The sequence below is a fragment of the Ursus americanus genome, chromosome 24 (assembly GCF_024610735.1).
Source record: "Ursus americanus isolate L20-20 chromosome 24, mUrsAme1.1.p, whole genome shotgun sequence".
In the NCBI taxonomy this organism is placed as follows: domain Eukaryota; kingdom Metazoa; phylum Chordata; class Mammalia; order Carnivora; family Ursidae; genus Ursus; species Ursus americanus.
In genome coordinates this window covers 43,091,612-43,117,149 of record NC_142150.1, presented here as the reverse complement: position 1 = coordinate 43,117,149, position 25,538 = coordinate 43,091,612, and the positions used below count along the sequence as shown (strand labels likewise).

The window sequence follows — 25,538 nt, the reverse complement described above, 5'->3', positions numbered from 1 at the left end:
GATGGCTCCTGCCTGGTGAGTTCCTCAAAGCAGAAAGCAGAAGAAAATTTGAAATTTTCTCTTGCTGTAAAATGTGAATTATCAAAATAAAGCCATAACTTGAAATACAGCAAAACCTTCCTGTTTTTAAAGATTTATACCTTCATGCTAGTCTGCTGTGCTCAGGAACCTGCCAGTAATTATTATCTGTGGGAGTTGCTAATTTCACCCTTCCACATCTCCAAGTTTGCATCCACAGCCACGCTTAGAAAGGTCGTTATCTGTGCTGTGATTTTTATATGAGGACTTCAGAATGTTACCCTAGAATCACCCTCTTCTTGGAAGGACTCTAGGACCTGCCTCCTGGCCTTTGGGGAGGCTCCCCTGTACTCTGTCTGCAGTAGGCGCTCTGGGCAGATGGAGGCTCAGGAGAGCACGGCCGATGCAATCCTAACCCTCCTCACATTCTTAGCAAATGTTAGAATCCTCACGATTTTGGAACACTCAAATCTGATGGTAATTTTTTTAACGATTGAGTCTTTTTAGTTTTTAAATTCCATTGGTTTTCAGTAGTATCACTGGCACTTTGCCCTCTCTGGGGATTTTGCTGTGTGTCACTGAGTTGGCGGTTGTAGCAGAAATGGCTTAGAAACAATGTTGGCAGCTCCTCTTGCCCTCAGGCTTTATTAGTTATCATCCTGCCACTCATTACACAATTATGAGTTTTGCTGTAAATACATGATCAATATTACATCTGCTACGTCAGCAAGGATTGGAGGCTTCTTGAGTAAAAACCAAATCAACTGGAACATTTCATACAACTTAATGGGCACGCTCTAAGAACGGTGAGAAAGGGTCAGCATTTGAGGCCATTTTAAGGAAGGTCCCCCAAGGCTGCCAGCTCCTGTAGAATGGGGGGCTGTTGAGCAGCTCGGGGGCACCGGCAGCTGGGGCCTCTTCTCTGTTCCTTACGCCGTGTGTTTGAAACAACATGAGCACCACATCGAAATCACACCGCCAGCTTTGTGGGCAGACGGTCCTCAGGGTCCTTCCTCCCCAGCAAGGCCGATCAGACGACTTATCACCCCTCCTTGTTGCCCCCCATAGGGAGAATGATAGTGAGGGAGAGAAGAAGTAAAGGTAAGGGTGCTCTTTACCTTAAAAACATAGAATTTTCCATAGTATGCAACTGTGAACCCCGGTGTCCGCAGTGTGGTTTCTAAAATAACAATTGCTTTTTTTAGGTGGAAATAAAGGAAGCAGGTGGTACAATTATAAGTAACAATCCAGAGGAAGCAACTTTTCAGAACTCTCTTGGTCCAGAATCCTGTTGCAAGTTCCCCTCATCACAAGAAGCAGAGGACGCCTCTGGCTGCTCTCACAAGAAAGACTCTAACGCAATGGTAATGATGCCAAAGAAACTGTGTTTAAATGACATTATCTTAAATGTTTGATTCTGATCATTGGTAATTTAATAGGAATCATTGATTTCAGTCACTGTTTTTCATTCTGTTTACTGGTTAAGTCCACATTTTTGTTTGCCTCATCTATCAAAAGAGGGATGTAATTAGAGCCTTTCTAATGCTCCGTTCACTTCTGAGATTCCCATTTCCTGGGTCTTAGCAAACCAAACAAAGATCAGGACATCACTGTCCTTGCTAAGGAGGGTAACCACAAGGCCCCTCCGGGGGTGGGCCCAGGGTTGGGGCAGCCTGCAGAGCTGTGTGGTTTGGCAGGTGGGCGGGTAGAGGGAGCTGCGGTTCTGTGGCCGTTTCCCTTCCTGCCTGCCTCCAAATTCCTAATGATACCAAGTGACACTCGCATGACATAGTCCATAACGTGTGTGGTTCATTTAATCCTCCCGTCAGCGCTGTAGCCTAGACATACTTTTATCTACACTTCATGGATAAGAAAAGAGTGATGTTACATGGTCCGTTTGTGAGTGGCGCATCTGGGACCCCAGGTCAGAGTGTGATGAGGACTGGGAAGGAGGGGAGCTAGAGAATCAGGCTCCGACTGTTCCTCTAGCAAAGAGTCTGAAGAACCAGAGACTGCCTTTTCCTTGGTAGCTCTTTATTCCAAGAAAGGTGGCCTAAGCTCTAAGGCACATACTTTAACTAGGAAATAGCTTGAGAATGAGCTCATCATGAACTTTGGCTTAGCTATGGAATATAGCAGTACCTGTCTGTCTGTCTGCGGTTCTGCTCGGGTGCACGTGGGTTCTGAGAGCAGAGCTTGTCCAGGATGTGTGGACCAGGTGATCGGGATGAGAACTCTTCCAGTTACACCAGACTACCAAGCAGCATGCACGCGCTCCTGGTGGGGGTTGGGGAGGGCACAGCAGAGCCCAGGAGGACCCACTATTTCTCCCAGTTTTGTGCACCTCTGTGTGTGTGTGTGGCTATAACTTTCTCCTCTGAATACAAATAAAATTCCAACCAAACATGACTACTGGCCTCTTATCCAGTGTCAGGGTGATATAAAGGTTTGACCCAGCGATCAGCACTTTGTTAACATAGGCTCTGTAGGTGTTATTCTGCTAACATCGATCCTTTGTGCTTATTTGGGGTTTCCTGTCTGGGAAACCCAAAGACAACCTAAAGTCGGAAACCACAGCTTCTCTGGGTATCTGTGGTTTTACCATCAGAATTAGAAGCTGTGGGTGGGCAGAAGCCATGATTTTTCTTGCCTTCATTTTCACGCTGCATTGCCTCGGACGGGATTGCACCCAGCGAGGGCTCCCACCTATTCTTTGCCTGACTTGTGTCTTTGACTGACGGACTCACCTGGCTCACTGAGGAATCATTTATGGTCAGAATCCAACGAGATGGTCTGAGAGTGCCAGTCAGGCCCAGGAAGACTGACATGGCTTCTTAGAATCTTCCAGTTCTTGGATTAACCTTTCTAAACTGTACTTGTAGGAAATAAAGTAAAAGGGCATTAAAAAATGTGTAGAATAATAATATGTGTGTATAGCAGGAAAGAATAACTCATAAAATATAAGACTATTCTAAGGATGTGATCAGCTCCAGAGATGGAGTCGGGGATGAAGTCTTTCTTGTGGTTAACTGGATCTGTTGGGGCTGGGGCTGGGGCTGGGCAGATAACCACTCTCTCCATCTGCGCAGACAGTGGAGCATAAGAATGGGGAAGGAAGCTCGGTGCATCATCACCCAGTCCTTACCCTCAGCCTCCGTGGGCCGACACCTCTGTAGAGGAAGGCATGAGCAAGACTTGCATTCCACACCTGAGCACGTCTCACAAAACATTTCCTGGGGGATTTTTGCCCTGTGGTAGCTCCAGAGAGCATGTGATTGTAGAGTGAGAAATCAAGACCAGGTCTTTAGCTTGCCATTTTCCATTAAAACTTAAAATCTGGATTAAAGTTACTTTCTCAGATTTAAGTTGATTTAGGTTCATATTACTGGATATCTTTTAAAAATGAAACCTGATCATTATTTTTCATTTTAGGTGATATGTCAGTTGAAAGGGGGTACACAAATGCTGTGTATAGACAATTCTGGCACAAGAGAACTAAAAGCACTTCATTTGGTTCCTCAGTATCAAGACCAAAATAATTATCTACAGTCAGGTACAGAGTACATTAATAAAAAAATTATGTCATATATCATATTTAAGTTGGTAAGTGGATATGTTTGGCTTTGTGTAGAGAGTAAAAGTAAAACAGGAGGCAGTTAGGTTGTTAAATAGGCAACTTGGCAAGCCTATTAGCCCTTATGAGTGAACTAAGAATAGAAACAAAGCCTTTATAGACCAATTTATGTACATTGTGCTCTTGGACAGTCATCCTCTACTTGGGCTGTCAGAGAGCTTGTGATCCTAACAGGTGATTGCCGTTCCCAGCAAGTGCGTGTGCCGAGAGGGGACTGGGTTGAAACATTAGCCTTTCCCAGATGGGGTAGGGGGTTGACAGTTCAGATGTGGTTTAAACTGTATCCATTTTAATGGAAGCATTTTCGTGTAATCAGTGAGAGCTATGACTATGCTTTAATCACCATGAGTTTTGAAATATATCAAATGCTGATTTTTCTCTGCCATTCTCTCAGAAACATCTTTAAACTGGGAGAATAAATGACCTATAAGTACTTAATTATCCTCAAATTACTTATAAATGATTGAAGAAAGAATAAGTGACATAGTTTTAGGATTGTGTTTACAAAAGTTAGACCCTAATTCTTGAAAACTAGGCATCTCTATGTGGATTATATACATAATCATGTTATTCTAAATCTTAGTTAATCAGAATATTTTAATTACCAGATGCTTTGCTGACCTTGCCAATGATTTATTTTTTTGTTGTTGAAGTATAATTAACCTACCACATATAGTAGTTTCATTTGTACAACATAGTGATTTAAAGTTTGTATACATTTGGAACTGATCAACACAATAAAAATAGTTACCATCTGTTGCTACACAAAGCTGATACAATATTACTGACTCTGTTCCTCCCCATACTGCACTTGCCAATAATTTAAATCAATATTAAATACAAATGCCATTTCAATGGTACTTCAGAGTAAAAGAAATATTATAACTCCTATTCCATCCTGATAGTCTCTTTATTTAGGGACAGATAAAATGCCTTCAAGACCTTTGCTTTTCTGTGATACAGAATTGGGGTTGGAGTTTTGTCTTCAAAACTTTTGTCTGACCCACCACGGTCTTCTGGCTCCGTTTCCTGTAGGTTAGAGCGGCATCCGACCCTCTGCGTGAGCAGGCGGGGCTTCTTTCCTAATTCCCTTCCTTCTGGAGCATGACAAATTCTAATGCCTTTAGGGCCACAAAAGGAAAAGGTTTATATAATGTTCTCCAAATCTACTTCCTTGTTGTATAATCGTAACCCCCTCACCACGTACATCTGAAATGCCAGCATAATATAAATGCATCCTGTTACCAAAGTCTCAAGGTAACATTACTCAAAGGATGCCTAAGCCTGGAGCAGCAATTGTGTTCAGCTGGTAGGTGATTCAAGACACTAAGACCCATTTCTCCCTCTGCCTCTACTCATAAACACTGAGATTTGCAGGGCCTCTAGTGTCTCAGGAATGTTTTCCACAGCACCCTTAGACCAAAGCAATACCAGTCAGTTCCAGTAGTTAAATAGTTTGGTCCAAAGAGCCTAATAAGTATTTACATCCTAGCAAGTTAGTAACCGTTTGAAAAAAAGGATACGCATAAATTGAAAGTAGTTCATGTGGTGTCCAACAGATGTCGCTATGCTTTCCTCGAAAGTGTGACATCCAGGGACCCCCTGGTGAGTGCTGTGGCACCTGAAGGCTCCTTGGCACATAGCCACACAGTTTGGGAACCTGGGCACTAGCAACAGTTTTGTTTCGTTTTGTTTTTAGTATAGTAGGCTAGCCCTGGAAACAAGTTCAGCAGCTTTAGGACCAAGAAAAAGGGTGTAATAAGTAAAAAAAAAAAATTGACTCAAAAGGTTTTGCAGAATAAAAAAACAAATAGGATCAAGATAAGTTTAAATGATTTTGCACATGATAAATCCACGATACATGATCATTTTTGTACCTTCTTCCATGTGCGAGTAGAAAAGGAACGATATAAACAATATATGTTATCAATTAATTTTAATTGTCTTCCTTACAGATGTCCCTAAACCAATGACTACTTTAGTAGGAAGATTTTTGCCAGTACCAGCAAAATTAAATCTCATTTCACAACAAGTGAGTCACTGTTTTAATAAAAAAATACAATTGGGCACTATTTTCTCTTAAAATTTCAGTTGTTGAAGTTGGAATTACTCAGGAAGCATCATTTATCCTCTGTTTTAAAATCAGCAGTGAAGCTTTTACCAAGTACTCAGTACCTTCACTGCTGTGTCAGACCCTGGGGGTTGGGAGGGAGTGGCATCGGTTCAAGACACAGTTCTGGGCCAACCCTGTAGGGCTGTCTTGCCCTTTCCTATAGCCTCCAGACTATCTTTCTGCCCATTTGCTGAACTTGTCCTTTGTGGCCCTGCAGTCCACCCACCAGCACACCCATTCGATGTGGAGCATTCCTCACCTTCCTAGGTGGAATGGATATGCTTTTCTAGAGTTTAAAATGCTTTTATCATTGCACCATAAAATGCATATACTAAATATAAGACAAATGTGCTCTTTTCCCCAAGTCTTGATATAAAATATCACCGCCTCAGAAGAGCCTTTCATGACTCCCCAGTGTTGACAGCCAGTCACTGTCATGGCACCTGTCTGATTCTCTGCCCAGTACTGTCATGGTCTTGCATTTTTTGGTTTGTTCATTTGTCTGCTTCTGCCCTGAGTATGCCAGGTCCACAGGAGTAGAGATCTTGTGAGTCTAGTGTGTCTGTGTAAACTGAGACCTGGAGCGAAGCCTGGCACGTAAAGGGCGGTCAGATAGAGTGACTTTCATTCAGTAGGGCCGGTGCTGGTCTGAGCACTGGGACCACATCGGTGAGCTAATGCTAAGCGATCCCCCCCCAAACAGAAGCAAAAGAAAACATGTGACTCTGCTCCCTGCAGCTTGCATTTTAGTGTGGGAGACAGACAATATAGGGAAATCTCTTAAATAAATTCTACTGTATGCTAGGAGAGCAGCGGATGGGTATAGGGTACAGAGGTTCCTCGGGGAGGGTGCAAGTCACAGTTGGCTCCATCGAGAAGGTGACAGTTGAGCAAAATCTTGAGAGGAGAGGGTGAGCTGCGTGACTCACATTCCAGGCAGGCAGAACAGCACAACGCAAGGTCAGCCTGCTGTAGAGACAGCAAGGAGGAGGCCAGGGGGATGGAACGGAGTCAGCAAGAGGAAGGTAGAAGGACATGGAAAATGAGGAAGCACAGGGCTGGGGAAGGGCGGGGGCCAGGTGGGTGCAGGGGAAGCTGCCACTGGGTAGTCTCACAGTGCCGGATGGGGAGAGATGATGGCAGCTCAGACCGGGGGGGGGGGCAGGGGGGCAGTGGAGCCGACATAGCCTGTCCGGATCCCCTGCGGGCTAACAAGGGGGCTTGTGATGGGCTGGATGTGGGATGCGAGAGAAAGAGAGGAAGCACGGATGCCCCGAAGGTTTTCGTCCAGGACAAATGGAAAGATGGCGTTTCCATCAAGAGAGCTGGGGGAGTGCACGTTTTGTGAGGAGACTAGGAGTTAGGTCCCCGGTCTCGAAGTATTACGTTGGAGATACCCGAGTAGCGATGGCATGCAGGAGTGGGACTCGCGGGGCTAGAGGTCAGTGTGAGGAAGACCTGGGCTGGAGGGAAGAATTCACCAGGGTGTAGATGGCATTTAAGGCCTTGAGACCAGAGGAGATCTCTGAGGCAGCGGGTGTAAACAGAGTCAGATGTTTGTCGAGTGAGTAAATAAGTATTTCTCAAATGATGTGTTAGCCGGGAGCGGGGGGAGTATAGGTCAGTGCAGGAGATCCTGAGCCGTGATCCTGGGAGTGCCCGAGGCGGCGTCTGCTGGACACTGCACACAAGGCGCCTGCCTTCCTTTCCCCACTGGGTCAGCCCCAACCAGAGAGGCAGTGCCCCTTTGGGCCACAGTGTCCTCTCTTTCCACCTCCTCCCCATCTTCTCTTGGCTGTGTTATTCTTATCCCCATGTTGGCTGCCCCTGACTTCTTATCCAGCGTGGAGACCTTGAGGCAATCTCGTTAGCCATGCATTTGCTGCTTCCTTGCCAAACTCCCAATTCTGCAGAGATATTTTTAAAGATTTTTAAGTCATCTCTACACCCAGCATGGGGCTTGAACTCACAATCATGAGATCAAGAGTCACATGCTCCACCGACTGAGCCAGCCAGGTGCCCCGAAATTCTATATATTTTTAAGCACTTTACTACTCACAGTGTGGTACATGGACTAGGAACCTGGGCATCATCTGGGAACTTGATAGAAATGCAGGATCTCAGGCCCTGCCCCAGACTCACTGACCCAGAATCTTCGTTTTAGCAAGATCCCAGGTGATGTGACTGAGAGGACCGCCTTAGAGTCTATGTCTTTACTCCTAGGTGGCCAGACTTTGCTGAAGAACATCATGGGCTCCGGCATAAAGTTGCTTTAGCTGAACTGCCTATGCCATACTGAAGCCATTTATTTTTCTCTGCTTTACTTTGGGGCTAAATAAGCAAAGGGGAAAGGGAAATTGTACCCCAGTTTATGCAAAGCATTGCCTCAATCCTGAGAACTGTGAAATCCTTTCTCCAAAAGAATGTAAAACTTTGGACCGCCACTGGGGTCATGGGCCTAACAGGTGTCTGGTTTCAGTAACTTGTGAACACTTCCCTCCTGTAAATTGAGTGAGGAGGGCAGAGCCCCAGACAGAAGAGAGGGGCTCCTGGGGTGAGGCTCCCCAGAGGGACGGGGCTTTGTGGTCAGGGACATGGACCCAGGGTGGCTTCTCAGGGTCTTCAAACCCCACAGGCAGTGATGACACACAATTTAATAAGAGGCAGAAGAGAGAAAATGAATAGAATGAATAAAATGTTTGTTTTTCCAAGCCTGTATTTTTTTAAAAAATAAGTTTTACTTATTTAAGTAGTCTCTACACCCAGTGTGGGGCTCAAACTCACTACCCTGAGATCAAGAGTCACGTGCTCTTCGATTGAGCAGGCCAGGCATTCCCCAAGACTGTACTTTTTATATAAAACTTACTTTTAAATTTGTTCTCAGGGGAGGAAGGGACAAGGATAGGGTATTGACGTGTGATATATACAAATCATCTCAAAACCTAAATTTATGCAATACTTTACATTTCTTCCTTCGCATAAGAAGAGAATGAGGTCATTGCTGACTTCACTACCCTTTCCTTTTCCTGGGAATATCGTCTGTCAGCCATGCTAACCAGTAGTAGAAAGAAAGCAAAATGAGAGCCGGGGAAGCAAAGGACACAGAGGGGACAGAGGTTGTGACACGGCTTTGGATTTGTTGAAACTGACTACAAATTTTTTTTTTTTGACAAGATGAGACACTAATGGTTGACAAGACTTTGGATGTCCAGGGCTCTTATGTTATACTAAGAATGTCATCATAACTAAAGAACAGTTTCAGTGTATAGAAGTTTGTCATTGAATTTCATTCACAATTTGTAGTCATGAAAATGAGAAAGCTGTCCGTTCCAGTGTCCGCAGCCAGCGCCCGACAGCTGTGTGTGTCTGGCCGGGCCCTGCATCCTTACCCCTGCCTCCGGTCCACACAGGCAGGGCTCTCTCCCCCCGGGCACGTATGGCCAGGCAGGTCTGGGACACAATGGACTGGGCTCCCCCACTGCTGTGGAGAAGCCTGGGCCGGAGTCCATTCCAGGGTGAGGGGAACTGTCATGGTGGTGGGGCCTGACGTAAAGTGATTGTGATGTAAACCTCCAGAAGAAAACCAGTCATTTTTGTCTGGACCTAGAGATTGACAGGATGGAACTTTGGAAACATGATCTAATTCAAAATATGCTTGTCTTTGACTTTCTACAGCTTGAAAACGGAGCCTTACCATCGCTAGTCAACGGGTCTACCCTCCCTTCGGGATCCGCTCTTCCAGGACCACCAAAAATAACTTTGGCTGGGTAAGGATTAAAAGCAATCAGTTGTCACTTACTTTAATAGAAGAGTTTAAGAGGCTTTTGGGTACTTTGGTGGTTTTATTCTAAGTTATAAAATCAGCTTTACCTGTAAACCTTTGCGACCTCTAGAAACTATATTTTGCATTAAGCAGTGGCACCAACCGTGCGGCTGTGTGTCTGGTTTGTTGATGGAAAGGCTCCCATGTTGTCCACTGTCCCATGTCGGTGTTTCAGGGGCCCGCTGCCATCCAGAGCTCTGTCTTGGTCTCACATCAGTTTAAACTGAGATGCTGTTTTTCACGGTCAGCCACATAAGTAACAGTGTGGCAGGCACTCAACATTGACGGTGGTCTTAGTGGGCCTTTATGGGCCGCCTCCGCCTGCTGCCGTACCCCTGCTGGGTCAGCCCGCGTTCAGAGACAGGTGCCGAGGCTCATGGTCTCCGTGGGGAGGTGGGCTGCACTTAGCTGGGGACTTGTCTTGCCATTTGAAAGTCACGTCTATAATTGTAACTAATTAAACTAACCAAGTCTGTTGCAACTCCTCGTTAACATTCATGTGCTAACAGTGGATGGGACAGCCCTTTCCGCTCATGGAGCCCTTGAGTTGGTTATGGAGATCAGTCCTTTCCTGCCTCCATGAGTTTGGGGCACACAGTCTACTGTGGTCGGACATCCCCGTCAGGTCAAGTAGTTTGTGACATGTCCACTGTGGCTCTGGTGCCCTCCAGGCTCCTGCATGCTGGTTTGGCGTTGGTGAGTGGGAGGAGGGCTGTCTGGGGGCAGCGTGAAAGGCCAAGCGAACCACTTGGCAGAGCTCGAGGCCTTCCCGTCTGCGTTGCCACTGGAGCGTGTCGGTGGCTCACGTGGTTCGCAGCTGGGTGGTTTTAGCAGTCCGTCTTTTGGTGGTTGTCGCCAGTGCCTCGGCAGATGGTGACTTTCAGTTCATTTAACAGGATCGAGCTGTGTGACGCCATTCTCCTTGCTTCGTTGTCTCAGGGGTGGGTCAGGGAGGGTGTGCGGTCGCGGCTGTTATACTTGGTCCTGTCATCATGGCTCTTCGCACTTCTGGACAAAACAGAAGCCACGTAAGCAACTTCTAGGTCCTGCTGGCACCCCCCCCCCCCCCCCCGTCTTTGGTTACACTGCATGACCTACGATGTTACCATCCCGAAGACACTCCCTTTATCTTTCTTGTAATCTGGGAGTAGCTGGCCAGCGGTAGGGCACTACTACGTGCTTTAGTGCACCTGGAGCGGCCAAGGGGACTTGGCACTTCGAACACTTGATTTCGAGTGTGCGCTCTTGGAGTCCCAGTGCGGTCTGAGGAGTCTCTATGACACGGCCGGTCCACGTTCTCGCGGGAGCAGGAGGGAGCTTCTACGGCAGTGTGTCCGTCCACCTTGTCCCCAGGCTCTCCTCAGTTCTCTCAGCCACATGGTTTTCTTTCTTGGACGTAATTGTTGCAGGTCATCAAATACTTTTATAAATGATGTGCCGGGAACAGCGCGAGCTTTGTGTTTGTGCGGTTTTTTCTGCAAAGAATGACTTGATGTCACTCCACTGAAAGAGCCCTGATGGTTTTTATCTCAGCATCCCCAGTACTGCTGGTAATCTGGCGTCTCTACCAGTGTGTGATCCGTGTAAGGGAGCACGCAGAAAACCGTTCGCTGTTGCCTCATCCTGTAGGAGTTCCCGACCGCGACCAATTTGCTCTTATCTCCTTACCTCTTTAGATGCTTTTCCTTAGCGTTCCTTTTGACTTCCAGACGATAACAAGGTCAGATTAGGTCCGAAGACGTCAGAAAGGAAGCTCTGTTGGCCCAACGTGGCTCAGACATTTCTAAGCTAGCGTGTGGCATAGACACAGGTCGGCCGGAGCCTCCTGGCCAGTAGTCCTTTGGGGGGTGTTCACCCCACCGTCGTTCTTCAGAGTTGGGTGGTGAACAGGCTAACTTATTAACTAGCGTATCATATTAATGAAAGTGCCCTTCTAGTAAAAATTCATGTCCTGTCACTCTGTAAGATTTCCATCATCTTGTCGTCAGTCAGGTGTTAAAGTGAACTCTCATACGTTGTTGATCCTCTTACTTTGGTAACATACTGAACGTTATAATAAAGAACATTCAAGAGTCTGCTTCTCTGAAAATTTTTTCCATAAAGATGAGGTCCTATCTCGTGTAGTGCAGTTTATTTCTCATGCTGTTCTCAGGTGGAATTGTGCAGATCTCTCCTGACACCTTAATTTTCAGATTGGCATGAGAGGGTGGACCGGTGTCCTCAGAGCGGTGGCTTTTTCCCCGGTTTACTTCCCGTCCCTTTCCGCCCCTCGTGCACTGTGCTCACCCCTACAGCACCTTCGCTTATGCCGCTTCCTCAGCTGAAACCCCCTTGTGGTGGATGGCAAGGCTCACAGCCCTAACAGGTGGTGTCGAGTTCTAGCTCCTTCGAAAGCAGTTTAACTTCTTCCAGCTATATTAAACTACCATCTCTGAATTTTATATCATTGACAATCAGTATCAAATAATTTGATAGCTTATTATACGATACCTTCTGTCTTCCAATTTTTCAATCATATATCTATCTATCTATCTATCTATCTATCTCATGTCCCAAATTATTTGCTGGATTCCTCCTGGACAGGCACTATAAATTTTTACACACATATTTTTTGGTTTTTCCCTGAAGCTCTTATCACAGTCCTCATCACTTGATGATCTCTCAGGAAATGCCTATTGGTACCTTCCTGATACTGGACATTTACTGAACTATACTTTGTCCTTCCACAATCATGGCAGGTGACCCCTGGAATGTCCCCATGTATCCCCACCCCATTTTTTAAAGGGAAGAATTTTGGTTCCGCTGGACAGTTAGTGCCAGGCCACCCTGTGCCCCATTGTAGGGAGAGGTCTGAGAGGCAGAGGGCAAGAGCAGTGAAGGAGGTGTCCAGCAACTCTCTGAACAGCCTATGTCTGCTCCAGGGCACATGGGCCAGGGGGCAGTGTAGCCAGATCTGTCACCTCGGGGTGCCTGCGGGGACAGAAAGCTAGGTACAAACGGGAAAAGTAAACTAGATGAACCATAAATTAACATAGCATTCAGTGACATAGTTTGGGGCATTATCTTATAAATGGGAGAATCTCCAGAAGTAAGAGTTAGCAGCTCGTCCATGAGTCGGGTACCATGTGTGTGTGTGTTGGGGGTGGGGGGGATGTCGCTAAACAGAAGCCTAGACGGTGAGGCTGGGGTGGAGGCTGCGGAGGCAAGCATGCCCACGTAGGAGGAACGCACGCCAGGGCGCAGAGAATGATGGGCTGAGCTAGGACTCAGGATGATCCCCGTCCGGACTCCGGGTAGCTGGGTATGTGAGTACGCGGAGTACCGGCAAAGGGGCTTGCCTAGCCCGCTGTCTCCAGGGCATTTGTGTCCATTACAACCATGGCACAGATGGCGCGGAGTGCTTCCGCTCTCTGTGTGGCGACAGGAGACTGTTGGCAAATGTTACCTGTGTGCCAAGTACCCCTGCAGTTTCTGTAGGCAGCCCCAGACCCAGCAGTGTCCCTGCGACCTAGCAGAGCCCTGTCACCGTCTCAGCCTTGGTGCACCTGCCCTGCTTTTCACCGTAGCGTAGTACACGTCTCACAGAACTAGGAATCAGAGTTCCCGCGGCGAGTAGTATTGGAAAGCAGCGCTTGGGAACTCTCCCCGATTTTTAGCCCACAGCTGCCCCTCGTGTGTAGCTCCCAGGACTCGTTTGTCCTCCTCTGATGCCCCTCACGCTGGCTCCTGAGCTAATTCCCGGGAGCAGTGAGGAGGGAGGTCTCCACTGGAAACTTGCTTTGCCATGGCTGGTAGCTCTGCAGCATGGGCGGCTCTAACACTCTGGAACAATATAACATGATGATTTGCCTTTTAAATTATACTATCTGATAGTGTTCAGATTTGGGAAAACTCAAAAAAGTTTATTAAAGGAGCTATTTGGTGTGAGGGTCTTCACACAACAGGGGTTTAAACAGATCAAGGGAAGAACATCCAGAGGGCTTCTTGGGGAGGGGGCAGCAATTGGGTCCTGCTCTGCACCCCCTGCGGGGCACGCAGGCTGGGATTGGCCAGGCTCATTCCATTGTATTGTAACACGCACACCGCTTCCATTTCGTGATCGGGCACCGATAAATAATACCTGTAACTACCTGGTGCTGAGATTTTCAGTATTTGTTCAGAAACACCAGATGCTTAGCTAATTCTCCTTTTAAAGAGTAACGATCTGAATATTTTCTTTTTTAATCTTTATAGAGTAACTCTTAGTTCATGGGACACAAAGTCTAAAAAGCCATGTAACTGTACCAAATCCCAGTGTCTGAAATTGTAAGTAATCACAAATCCTTCATTATTAAATAGAAATAAGGTTGTTTAGAAGTCAGTAAGCGGCGCAGAGTCCGGACAAGCGTCGGCGGCTAGCAGTGCGCCAGCCAGAGCAGCGACACGCCGTGCCCTCTGCACAAGCCTGGTCCGGGGCTCTGGGGTTCTCTTGACCGACTTGGAGAAGGGCCCCGCCTGCACCGCACGTGGTGTGGCTTCCTTGGGTTTTGGTTTGCATGTCCGCCCCCCGACGGGTGCTAACCGCGGCACCCTGAGACATTCCCACATCCTAGTTCTTACAAGTTTGGTGGACTGGTTCACTCAATAGTGAATTTTCACAGAAAAATTCTCCCCCAGGGATGCCAGCTCACAGGAGGCTCAGTCAGGGGGTGGTGGGGCAGGCCGTGCAGCAGAGCCGTGGGCGGGGGGCACAGTGTAGCTGACATAGGAGGTGGCCCCCGCCTCCCCTCCTGCCCTGTCACACGTGGACGTTATTCGTGTCATCTGCCCGGCTCTTAGTTTGCCCAGTGTCTGCCCTGAAGGTCTGCCCAACTTTAAAGTGACACCTTGGAGGGGGCACACATCCTCGTCCTGATGGCTAACACTGTCTCCACGTGGTTTTTCCGTTGCAGAGCTCCTGCTGCAGTCACTGAGAGCTCCACTGATGGGATAGTGACTTGGGGGTACACACGTGGTTACAAATCCAGAAGCCCGAGAAACTTGGGTCACTGAAAAGACAAATTCATTTTTAAAAAGCAATGCTGAAATCTAGGGTTGACTATGTGAAAACATTTGAGCTGTCACTGGTTTAGTCTGTGAATGCGAGCCATCCACCTCTCTGAACGCAGACACGCCATGAGACCACTAACACGCGGCTCTGGGTGAGGCGGAAGGAAAACAGAGGGGAAAGCCTGGACTGGGTGACCCTGTCGAGCCAGAGTGGCCCGCCCAGATGGAGACGTCCAATGCGGTGGAGGACAAGGTGGTGGCATGTAGAGTGGACAGAACCAGGAGAGGAGCAGGGTCCTGTCCAATGGGGCTGCCAAGCTGCAGTCTTGTTTGGGGACCGGGGAGACCAAATGACCCATGAAGCCTAGAGCAAGTTTTAGACGATCACTGGGGTTGGAGGGAGGTAACCCCTGAGGACTCAGAAGTAAGGTGGGGCTCCAAGAAAGGTTTAACTTATTGACAACCCCATGATGGAAGGCCAAAGAAATAGCTTCCTGCCTAGAAGCAGCTTTCCGGATTAATGGGCGACTGACGCACTAAAGAAAGAATTTGCCGTCCCGGGTGGGCTCGGTCAGCATTGGAACAAAGGAAAAGAAGGTTCAGAGCGTGTCCCCTGCTGTCCAGAGAAAGGAGGCACTGTCTCTGAGGGACATGGGCACCACCTTCTCAGGAAGTGTCGTGCGCTGTGCGCGAGAGGCTTACCGCCCTCACGTCATGCTTGGGGACCCTGCACCTCCAACTCCCGGCTCAGCACGTCCCCGTCTGGCCAGTGACCCAGCTTCCTCAGTAGCTCCGCGCTGGGAAGCCAGGGGCCTTGAGCACTGGGGGCACTGGAAGGGGTGTGATTTCCACCAGAATTCACAAGTGGCATTGGTCAGTCTATCACGGTTTGTTGGATCAGTCAATCCCCGAGAAACCAATGATCTCTGGAAAGACCGTTTCCGGAAAGGCTAAGGAGTGGGTAAATTCACCCACTCCGTGCAGAGCCTGCCGCGAGGTCTCTTGGGGGCAGACTGTGCCGGCGGCACCGTGGCCGTCTCTGCGCGTGTGCCCAGGTGCTCGTGCTGGGGAGCTGGGGCAGGGGCAGGTGTCGGGAGTGGACTCGCCATCCTCGGCTCCGTGAACACGTGCCATGATCACGGGGAAGAGCCTTCAGTTGTCTTTACTCTTTTTCTCCCCACAACTAAGTTGTGTTCTTAAAGCGATAGAACGTAGTTTTTGTCCTGCTTTTTTGGGAGTACCTAGAGGATAAAGGTCAAGAGGGATTACTATTGATTGGCCATCAATGAAGAGAGAAACACCTTATTGTATTTTTTGAAAATCACAGTGATTCACGCACACGGGTAAAAAATCAATGACTATAGCCAGATTGCAACGGAAAGTCAGCGCCTTGCCCCACCTCTTCCCATTCTCCAGATTCTTCCCCCAGAGTGACTGTTTTATTGATTTTTGTTTTTAGGCTTTCGGTGGTGGGAGGGGGGGAATTATCTACCGCCTTGTCACTGCGGTAGAGAGAGTTTTCACTCTGCACCCGTGTCCCTCCCTTGCTCTTCCAGACAGAGCTGGAGCCAATCTTGCTAGTTCCTCTCCCAGTTACTCTTGAAACTTTAGATAATGGACTTCAACCTTTTCTTGTGGTTTCATTATCCAGCAAAGGTTGGGAATTATTTTTAAATGATAAAATTAGTCTGTATAAGTAAAACAGAATTGATGTAAACTTAATAAAAAGGTAGATAAGTGTTTTATTATTTTATTGAAAATTTATTATTTAAAAAGTTTTTAAGATTTTTCAAGTTGTTCCCTTCTATCTTTCCACTGCTGCTACATAGGACTTTCTTAATATTTTTTATACATTTTAAACATTGATTTGCTTCATAATTAGTTTCTCAAAGCATTGATTGTGAAAGCCACTTTTGTAACAGGATTTTTTTATATAGGCCGTGACATAGGCTGTGGTATCCCAGTCGTCGGGGCAGTAACTTCGCAGCGTGAAGGCGAGTTGCGCTCAGGGACTGGAGAGGGTCTCCGCCTGGGTCATGAGCATACTCTGAGAGGAGAAACCGGCTTTACGGGTGTGGATGCTTTCCAGGACAGTTTTAATTAGTTCTGAAATATGTTAGTCAACAAATCCAAACAGAGTTTTTAAGTATCCATTCCAATTCAATTCTTGCTGAGATACGGGGTGGGGCTTGTTGGGAGCAGTTGTATTACCCACGTTGTTTTTACCCTAATCACATGTAAATCAAGATTTTAATCATAGATTGGGCAATCTCTAATTTTGATTTCTCAAATGGCCTTCTGTCTCTGAGTAGATAGGTTAAGTAATTGTAATGAACTAACCAGAATCCTGCAGCTGGAAGATCAGAGCTGGGTGATCATTTTGTAAGGTCTCTTGTTTCTTACTTGTACTTTAGATTCCTTCTTTTATGTTTAAAACTATTAAATACTTAATTCATATTCAGTAGCTCCTAATTCTAATATTTAAAGTCTTTGCTTGTCTGAATCTGGTGTTTTCATCTCTTGATTTTACACTCATTATGGTTTGTTACCGCATGTATTTTGTGAATTTTTAAAAATTGTAAATTATAATCGCCGGGACTTTGTATATGGGAATTCTGAGGCTGATCGGAGGGCGCACTCCTGCAGAGAAAGTTCGTGTTTGCTTCTGCTTGGCCTTGGTGGCACTTCCAATCTGGACAACTTAAAAGTTCTCCTAAGGTGTTTTTTTAGGACACACAGTAGGAATTCAGATCTCAAACCCAAATGAGTCCCCTGCTCCCAAGCCAGTGCCCAGACAGACGCATTGTCTTGCCTTTCCTTCTGCAGGACGTGTTTTCCTAGGGGGCTCGTTCACTGGGTACAAACCTTCCACTGTTCAGCCTTATGCGTAGCTCCTGGAGCTGACCCCCCGCCTGGGTGTGCGCCCGACTTTGGGTTGGTACACGTAAAGCTCTCAGAGCGATGGCCGGCAGATTCTCCGTGCTCGCCACCGCTATGGCTGTCGCTGCCCCGCCTCCTCCGTCCAGCAGCGAAAACCAAAGCCTTTGGTTGTTGGGATGAGCAGATGCCCCAAGACGGCTGCAGGCTTCAGCTTTAGCTTACGCCTCTGAATTTTGGTTTCTCTTTTATTTTTTGGCCTCCCAGGAGTGTCCTTAAATATTTTACAGACTCAAATATGCATCTAAAAAGGTTTTAAATACTTAATACCACTGATTTAAAGTGTTTTAAAGAATTTGTCACGATGGTCAATGAATTAAAAATAAGTTCAGAATACATGTCATCGTAGGTCTTTTCAAACACATCAAGACTCTAAAAATTCTAGGGTACAGTGTGCCTGTGCTCACCTTCTTGTGAAGTCACAGCGTGGGTTACCCGGAAGTATTGAACCGTTGCCGGCCTGCTGGCACCGAAGCAATGTCTGCCTCGAGGGCGGCACGTTTAACACAGTGCTGCTCCTTCGGTGTGTTTCACGGACAAGAGGGGCCACCAAACCTCATGTGCTGGCTGCGGCTGTGGTTTCCGTGGCAACAGTAGGAGTAGACAATGGAAGGGGACAGTACACGTCCACAGAACAAGAACACGTGGACTGCGTACAGTGGTGGTAACAAATCATGGACTTTGAGTGTACTGCCAGAGGTCACTGTCCACACTGACTCGTCAGCCAGCCAGACTTTCTGCCGTTGGAGACTTGGAACCCTGAGGTCTGTCTCCACCGAGTCTGTCGAGTCGGGGAGCCCGAGACCACAGAGGACAGTGCTTTGCGAGCTCTCTTGCTGCTGCCAACTTGAATAGGTCAGTTTGGTCCTTTTCGGAGAGGAAAGCAATTTTGCCGAGGGGAAAGTCCACAGAAGTGGTAAGAAAGGGACTGGGAGTTCACGTGGGGACCAAGGTATATGTCCTGACGCAGCACATGGGTTTTCAACCCAGACAGCACTCTAACCCGGAGAAAAAGGCACAGAGGGTTGTAATTCTCATGAAGATGAGGACCGTGCAGAAGATCTGATGTCTACTGGGCACTGGGGACACGTGGTTCACAGTGAGCAGTGACTTCTGGTGGACAGAAGTTTCAATTTAATGCGGTCAGAGTTGTCCCTTGTCTTTATTATTACTGCGTTCTTGTTGAAGAAGTCCAGCCATATCCCAAGTCCAAAGTCATTGTGCTGTTAGAGTTTGTTCTAGCTTTAAAGTTTGCTTTTCTCCTTTGCGGCCTTAATGCACCTGGAATTGATTTTTATGAATAGTGTTAGGTAGGTAATTTCATTTTTCTTTTCTGTATGTACAACTAATTGTCTGGCACCATTTATTGCAAAACACGACTATAGTCCCAGTGATGTGCTGTCAGGGTTTAATGTCTGTGTGTGGGTCTGGTTCTGGGTTCTCCATCCTGCTCCGTGCACAGATCCCACGTCTCAGTTGCAATGATTCGTCTGTGGACTTCCTTCACTATTGTATTTAAACAAGTTGTCTGCAAATAAGGACCATTGACATCTTTCCCCATCTTTATCCTCTTTTCCTTCTTCTTGCCTGATCATGCCAGTGAGGGCCTCTGTCATGTTGGGCACTAAGTAGTTTGTTCCTGGTTTCCTAGTAATACTTCTAGCATTCTCTTGCCCTGCCCTAGATAAGATCCTTGCTTTAGGTTTTTGAGAGATACTCTGTGCTCAGGCGCTGTAGCCCGAAGACTGTGAACTACAGTCATTCCAGGACTCGTGGGGCGGCGTCAGCATTAGTGGGTCAGCTGCCCCGTCAGCTGCTCTGCCATCCTTGGGGGAGCGCTTCCCCAGCTCCCCAGCTTCACCTTCATTCCAGCCACTGAGGAAGAGAAAAGAGGGTACAGGCACACTTCCCACCTCTCGCGGCATAACCAGAAATTGCCCAAAGCACTTCCACTCACGCTCCACTGGCCAGAACCTCGTTCTGTGCTCAGACCAAGCTCAGTGGGAAGCGGGGAAATGTTGTCCTGAGTGGAGCCACCTGAGTGCTCAGCCGAAATTGCCACTGCTCTAGAATCAGGGGAGGGTGGCTACTGCCCAAGGGCTGCTTCTCCACAGCACGCCTGGCTCCGGCCAAGGACGCTTCCTTCCATTTCCTTCTATTCCTACACAGTCATTCTGTTTTATTCTTATTATAAATGAGTGGTGAATTTTTTTTATTATGTTATGTTAGACACCATACAGTACATCGTTAGTTTTTGATGGAGTGTTCCATGATTCATCGTTTGCGTGTAACACCCAGTGCTCCATGCAATACGTGCCCTCCTTACTACCCATCACCGGGCTAACCCATCCCCCCACCCCGAGTGGTGAATTTTGTCGAAATCTTTTTCCTGCAGTTATGGAAATGATCACTGTTTTCTTCTTTTAATCTTATAATAGGATCTATTACAATAAATTTTCTAATGTTAATCCACCCTTGTACGCTAGGGATTGAACCCAAATTGGTCTTGATGCACCGATTCTGCCTTGTTGTGAACACTGTAAGGTCTGGTTCTGGTTTCCTAATACTCCGCCTAGGGCTTTGCGTCTTCTCTGGAGGGGGGTAGATCTGCGATTTCCCTTTCTCACATGTCTGAAGTGTGGTTGTGGTATCCAAACCAGTGTTTTGTATTGCCTAGGGCAACGCACTCTCAGGCTTCCCTACCCCTCCCCAGCCTCCTCTGTGAAGCCTCTGAGAAAGTGCGGGTAGGGTGGCCCTTTTTATTCTCTGAAGAGTGGTCACCCTCTGCCCGCAAAACCATCGGAGCCGGTGTCTTTGTGGGCTGGAGTGGGAGAGGGGACGGGCTACCTGGTCATTTTCTGTCATTGCTGTCGCTTTTTCTAAATGTTGATTTATTCTGGAGTCTGTGTTGATATTTTGCATTTTTCTTGAAAATCGTTGAATTTTCTAAGTTTTTAAATCTACTTGTATATTCCTATTTATATGTTCTTATGTTGTTTTAAAAATTGTCTCTGCATCCGTAGCTACAGCCTTGTACATTTTCTAAGTTTCTGCTGTTTTTTCCTGTCCCTTTTCTTGTTCTCGATCTTTCCCATGGGAAGTTTGTCTATTTTGTCCATCTTTTCAGGGCATCGGCTTTGCGTTTTCTGGATTTTCTTGCTTAGATTTCTGGTTCCCATCTCAGAGGTGCATTAAGATTTGCTTTTTGCTATTTCCCCTGCACACCTGTTTTATAAAACTCTCTTGTTTTGCTAGCTTTTTGTGCTAAGTGCTTATTTATTTTGTATCCTTTTTACTTTTTAGGAAATGCCTTTAAAGCTTTAGATTAGCCCCCTGAACTGCTTTAACGCACCTACAAGAGTTGGTAGGAGGTGCTCTTGTTGTCACTCACTCACAATATTTTTAAATTGCCGTTGTAATGTTCTCTTCACCCATGAGCTGTTCAGGTCACACTTCACAGTGTCCAGATATGTATGTAGACATATGTTTAAAACTACATTTTAATGGTTAATCTTTTACTTTGATTCCACTGTGGTTAGATAATGTGGTCTACATGGTACCAATGCTGTGAATTTAATGAAGACTTCCTTTATGACTTAATGTTCGATTGATTTTTAAAATATATTAACTGAAACGCATATTGTCTGTGTGTTGGCTGTGTTGACTGTGTATTAGGTCAGGTGTGTTAATTTTGTTGCTTAAATCTGCTAAATGCTCGTTAGATGTTATGTGATTTATCTGTTCTTGATAAAAATATGTTAAAACCTCCACTGGTTGCGAGTTGCCTACTTTTCCCTCTAATTCCATTTTGGTTGATATGTATTGAGTCTGTAGTAAAGGGCATACAAATTCACGGTTGTTGTGTCTTTTTGGTGAATGCTTCCACCAACGGTTAACTCTACTGTGTATCCTGTTGCTTTTTGCCGTAAGTTCTTTCATGCTGATGCTCCTGCCGCCCCCATGTCTTCTCCTGGTGGTGTCAGCAGGCGCGCTCCCTCTCATCCCTTGCTGCACACATGTTCTGTGCGGTGGTTTTATTTTAGGTGTGTCCTCTGTAATCTGACTATAGCTGGATTTTAAAAAAAGCAAATCTAGGGGCACCTGGGTGGCACAGCGGTTAAGCGTCTGCCTTCGGCTCAGGGCATGATCCCGGCGTTATGGGATCGAGTCCCACATCAGGCTCCTCAGCTATGAGCCTGCTTCTTCCTCTCCCACTCCCCCTGCTTGTGTTCCCTCTCTCGCTGGCTGTCTCTCTCTCTGTCAAATAAATAAATAAAATCTTTAAAAAAAAAAAAAGCAAATCTAATAACCCACATCTTTCATCCATTTGCATTCTTTTTGTCATTCTTGGTAAATGTGGGCTTATTTGTACTGCCTTATTTTTTTGAGGTTTTAAAATTTATTTAAGTTCTTTTTTTTCTAGTCACATGGCAGCATTCTATACATACTTTGTACACCTTGGTTTTTTCTTTTTGTGGTAAAATATAACAAAAAAGTTACCTTCGTAACCATTTTTAAATGTACAGTTCACTGGATTAATTGCATCCACCAGGCTGTGCAACCATCACCACCATCCATTTCCAGGACTTTCTCATCATCCCAGATAGAAACTCTGCAGCCGGTCAGTAACTATGAGCCGCTCTCCTTAGCCCCTGGCAGCCTCTGTTCCACTGTCTGTCTCTGGATTCGCCTACTTTAGGGACCTGGTGTAATAAGTAAAACCATACAACACTTGTCCTTTTGTGTCCGGCGTCTTTCACCCGGCATCCGCGGTTTATCTGTGCCATAGCACGTGTCCAAATTTCATTCCTTTTTAAGGCTGAATAACACGCCGTTGTACATATAGACCACGTTTTGTTTAGCCCCTCCTCTGGCAATGGACATATGGGTTGTGTCCACCTTTTGGCAACTGTGACTAATGCTGCTCTGAGCATTGGTGTACAAGCATCTGTTTGAGTCCCTGCTTTCAATTCTTTTGGGTAGATACACCCAGAAGTGTAATTGCTGGATCATATAGTAAGTCTGGGTTTTAACTTTTTGAGGAACTGCCATACTGTTTTCCACAGTGGCTACACCGTTTTACATTCTCACCAGGAATGCACAATACCGCTTTATTTTGCGTTTTCTGATCATATTTTCTTTGCTTCTTTTTGCCTGATATATGTTTTAGGAAATTAGCACTGATAGCAAAGTGGAGGAAGCTGGAAGTGAGATTTGTTAGGAGGCTATCACAGGACTATGGAAGAGGTGAGAAGGAGCTGAACTAAGGCAGGGACGGTAGCAATTAAGAACGCCACAGAGACTTGAGTTATTTCAGACATAACATTTACCCATTCATTCCACAAATACTTGTGAATGCCTGTGATTTCAGAAATGAGAAAGACTGAGATGAACAAGAAAGTCATGGTCCCTGCCTTCTTGGCACTCACAGTCTAAGGGGCAGATGGACATGAATAAAATAATCATATATATAAAGGTCCAAGTGGAAATGTGGAAAATGTGGCAAAGGAGTGGTAGTGGGTGTGTGTGGGGGGAGGAGGTGACCAAGTGTGAAAGCCAGGGAGGGCTTCCCTAAGGAGAGGTGTTTGGATGAGGAGAGCTAATCAGGTGGAGGTGGATTCGAAAGTGGGTAGCTAAGAATGTTCTAGACAAAGGAAACAGGGGCGCCTGGGTGGCTCAGCGGTTAAGCGTCTGCCTTCGGCTCAGGGCGTGATCCCGGCGTTCTGGGATCGAGCCCCACATCAGGCTCCTCCGCTGGGAGCCTGCTTCTTCCTCTCCCACTCCCCCTGCCTGTGTTCCCTCTCTCGCTGGCTGTCTCTCTCTCTGTCAAATAAATAAATAAATCTTAAAAAAGATAATATTAGACAGAGGAAACAGCACATGAAAAGGCCCTGTGGCAAGAGAGGGAAGGTCAGTGTTCTAGGACCACAAAGGAGGCCAGTGCCACTGGTGTAAAATATATAAAATATATAAAATAATCTAAATGTTCGGTGTGAGGAGATTTATTAGCTGAATCATGTTGCTGCTGAAGAAGGGGACACCGTGCAGTCACTGACGTGGTGTATGAATCTGTGTACATGGGAAACACTCATAATATTGATAAGTAATAAAAACAAGTTGTTAGGGTGATTCGTGATACTGATAAGTAATAGAAACATATTGAAACGATGTTTGGAATATGATTTTGCTTTTGTTTGTATATAATGTGTAATCAAACGACATGTTTATTTCAGTATGTATAGTTTTAGAGAAAAAGTCTGAAATGTGTTCACCAAATGATCATTTCTAGGGAGTGGAACTCTGAGTGATTGTATTTTTTTTCTTTTTGCTTATTTATATCTAAAAACTTTCCTTCAACAAATGTGATTTACTTGTATAAAGGTAAAATTTAAAAAAAAAGACACTTCTGAGCCAGAATTAGTAGACTTGATAACACCTCGGGCATGGGGAAAGAGAAAGGAAACTGTCAGAAGGGACTTGGGATTATGTTAGTGCTGGACACACCACGGATGCAGAGAGGGAGCACGGCTTGAGCAGAGAGGAGTGGGAGAAGATCGCAAGTGAAGGCTGGACACACGGAGCTGGAGGTAGAAATGTCTGACAGGAAGTTGGAAATGTGGTTCTGGAGCATGAGAGTGTCGCAGCTGCTGAGACAACCGTGCAGTGAAGAGGGCCTTGCTTCTCCAGTAAGGAGGCTGTTGATGGCCTCTGAGAGCCCGTGGGGCAGAGAAGGTCGGAGTGCAGTAGGATAAACGGTGCATGGGTGACGAGGAAGGATAAGCAGCAGGTGTAGATAACCCTTTCATGATGTCAGTGGAAGAAGAAAGTGAGCAGTTAAGGGTAGGAGACAGAATAGGTTTGGTGACAGAGATTTAAAATTCTTCAACATAAATTTTTAAAAAGCAGAGGGTCAAGTGTGTAGAACAAGAGAAGAAATGTGCCTGGGCTGGGCCTCGGTGAAAGAGCATAGTTGGGGTATAAAATTCTAGATGGTTGGTTTTCCTCTCAGAGCTTTGAGGATATTGTTTTTACTATTCCCCATTATTTCTAACAAAAAGGAAGCCGTCAGTCTAGATAACCTGTCTTTTCTCTCTGGGGCTTTTAAGATTTTCCTTCTGTCTTTCCTTTTCTTTGTATTCACCTTTTTGGGGTTTCATTAAGTTTCTGAAGTCAGAGGATCTCTGGAACACTCACAGGTATCCTCATTCCACAGCCTCTTCCCTTTTCTCTCTTCTGCCCTGTGGTGCTGGTCCGCCCTATGCTAGCCCCTCGAACTATGCGCCGTGCCTCTTACTCTCTTCTCTGGGTGTTTAGTCTGTCTGTCTGTGATGTGCCTCGATCTAATTTATCTTTCAGTTTATCCTTTCTCACTTTTAATTCAGTTATTCTTATCCAGATAATACACACATAGAGTTTATTTTTATCTTTTTTATTTTTTTATTTTTTAAAAATATTTTATTTATTTGTCAGAGAGAGAGAGAGCACAAGCAGGGGGAGCGGCAGGCAGAGGGAGAAGCAGGCTCCCCACTGAGCAGGGAGCCAGACGTGGGGGTTGATCCCAGGACCCCGGGATTGTGACCTGAGCTGAAGGCAGACGTTTAACCGACTGAGCCACCCAGGTGTCCCTATTTTTATATTTTTAAAGATTTTATTTTGAAGTAATCTCCCTATCTCACATGTGGCTCAGACTCACAATCCCAGAGTCAAGAGTCACAGGCTCCACCAACTGAGCCAGCCGGGTGCCTCGACACACACAGATTTATTTATTTATTTATTTATTTATTTATTTATTTATTTGTTTGTTTATTTATTTATTTATCTGGAGCAAAAACGTGGTTTTATTAAAGCACAGAGACAGGACCCGTGGACAGAAAGAGCTGCTGCCCACACACAGAGTTTCACAAGCCAAGGAATTACATAAGACTTGAGACAAAGAATGGTAGCTCCCTGACAATTGTTCCCTATTTTCTGATCTCCAGGAATTT

The 25,538-nt window shown here is 46.1% G+C and overlaps 1 protein-coding gene across 2 annotated transcripts in view; it reads left to right on the top strand.

Annotated features, from left to right (window-relative positions):
- TESMIN (testis expressed metallothionein like protein) overlaps positions 1–25,538 on the top strand; it is a 41,057-nt gene that overhangs the window by 2,643 nt on the left and 12,876 nt on the right. For both annotated transcript variants that reach the window (XM_045775890.2, XM_045775889.2), the window contains 2 exons: positions 1,224–1,382; positions 9,441–9,532. In XM_045775890.2, coding sequence (XP_045631846.1) covers positions 1,224–1,382; positions 9,441–9,532 — 251 coding nt within the window. The remainder of the gene's footprint in view (positions 1–1,223; positions 1,383–9,440; positions 9,533–25,538) is intronic.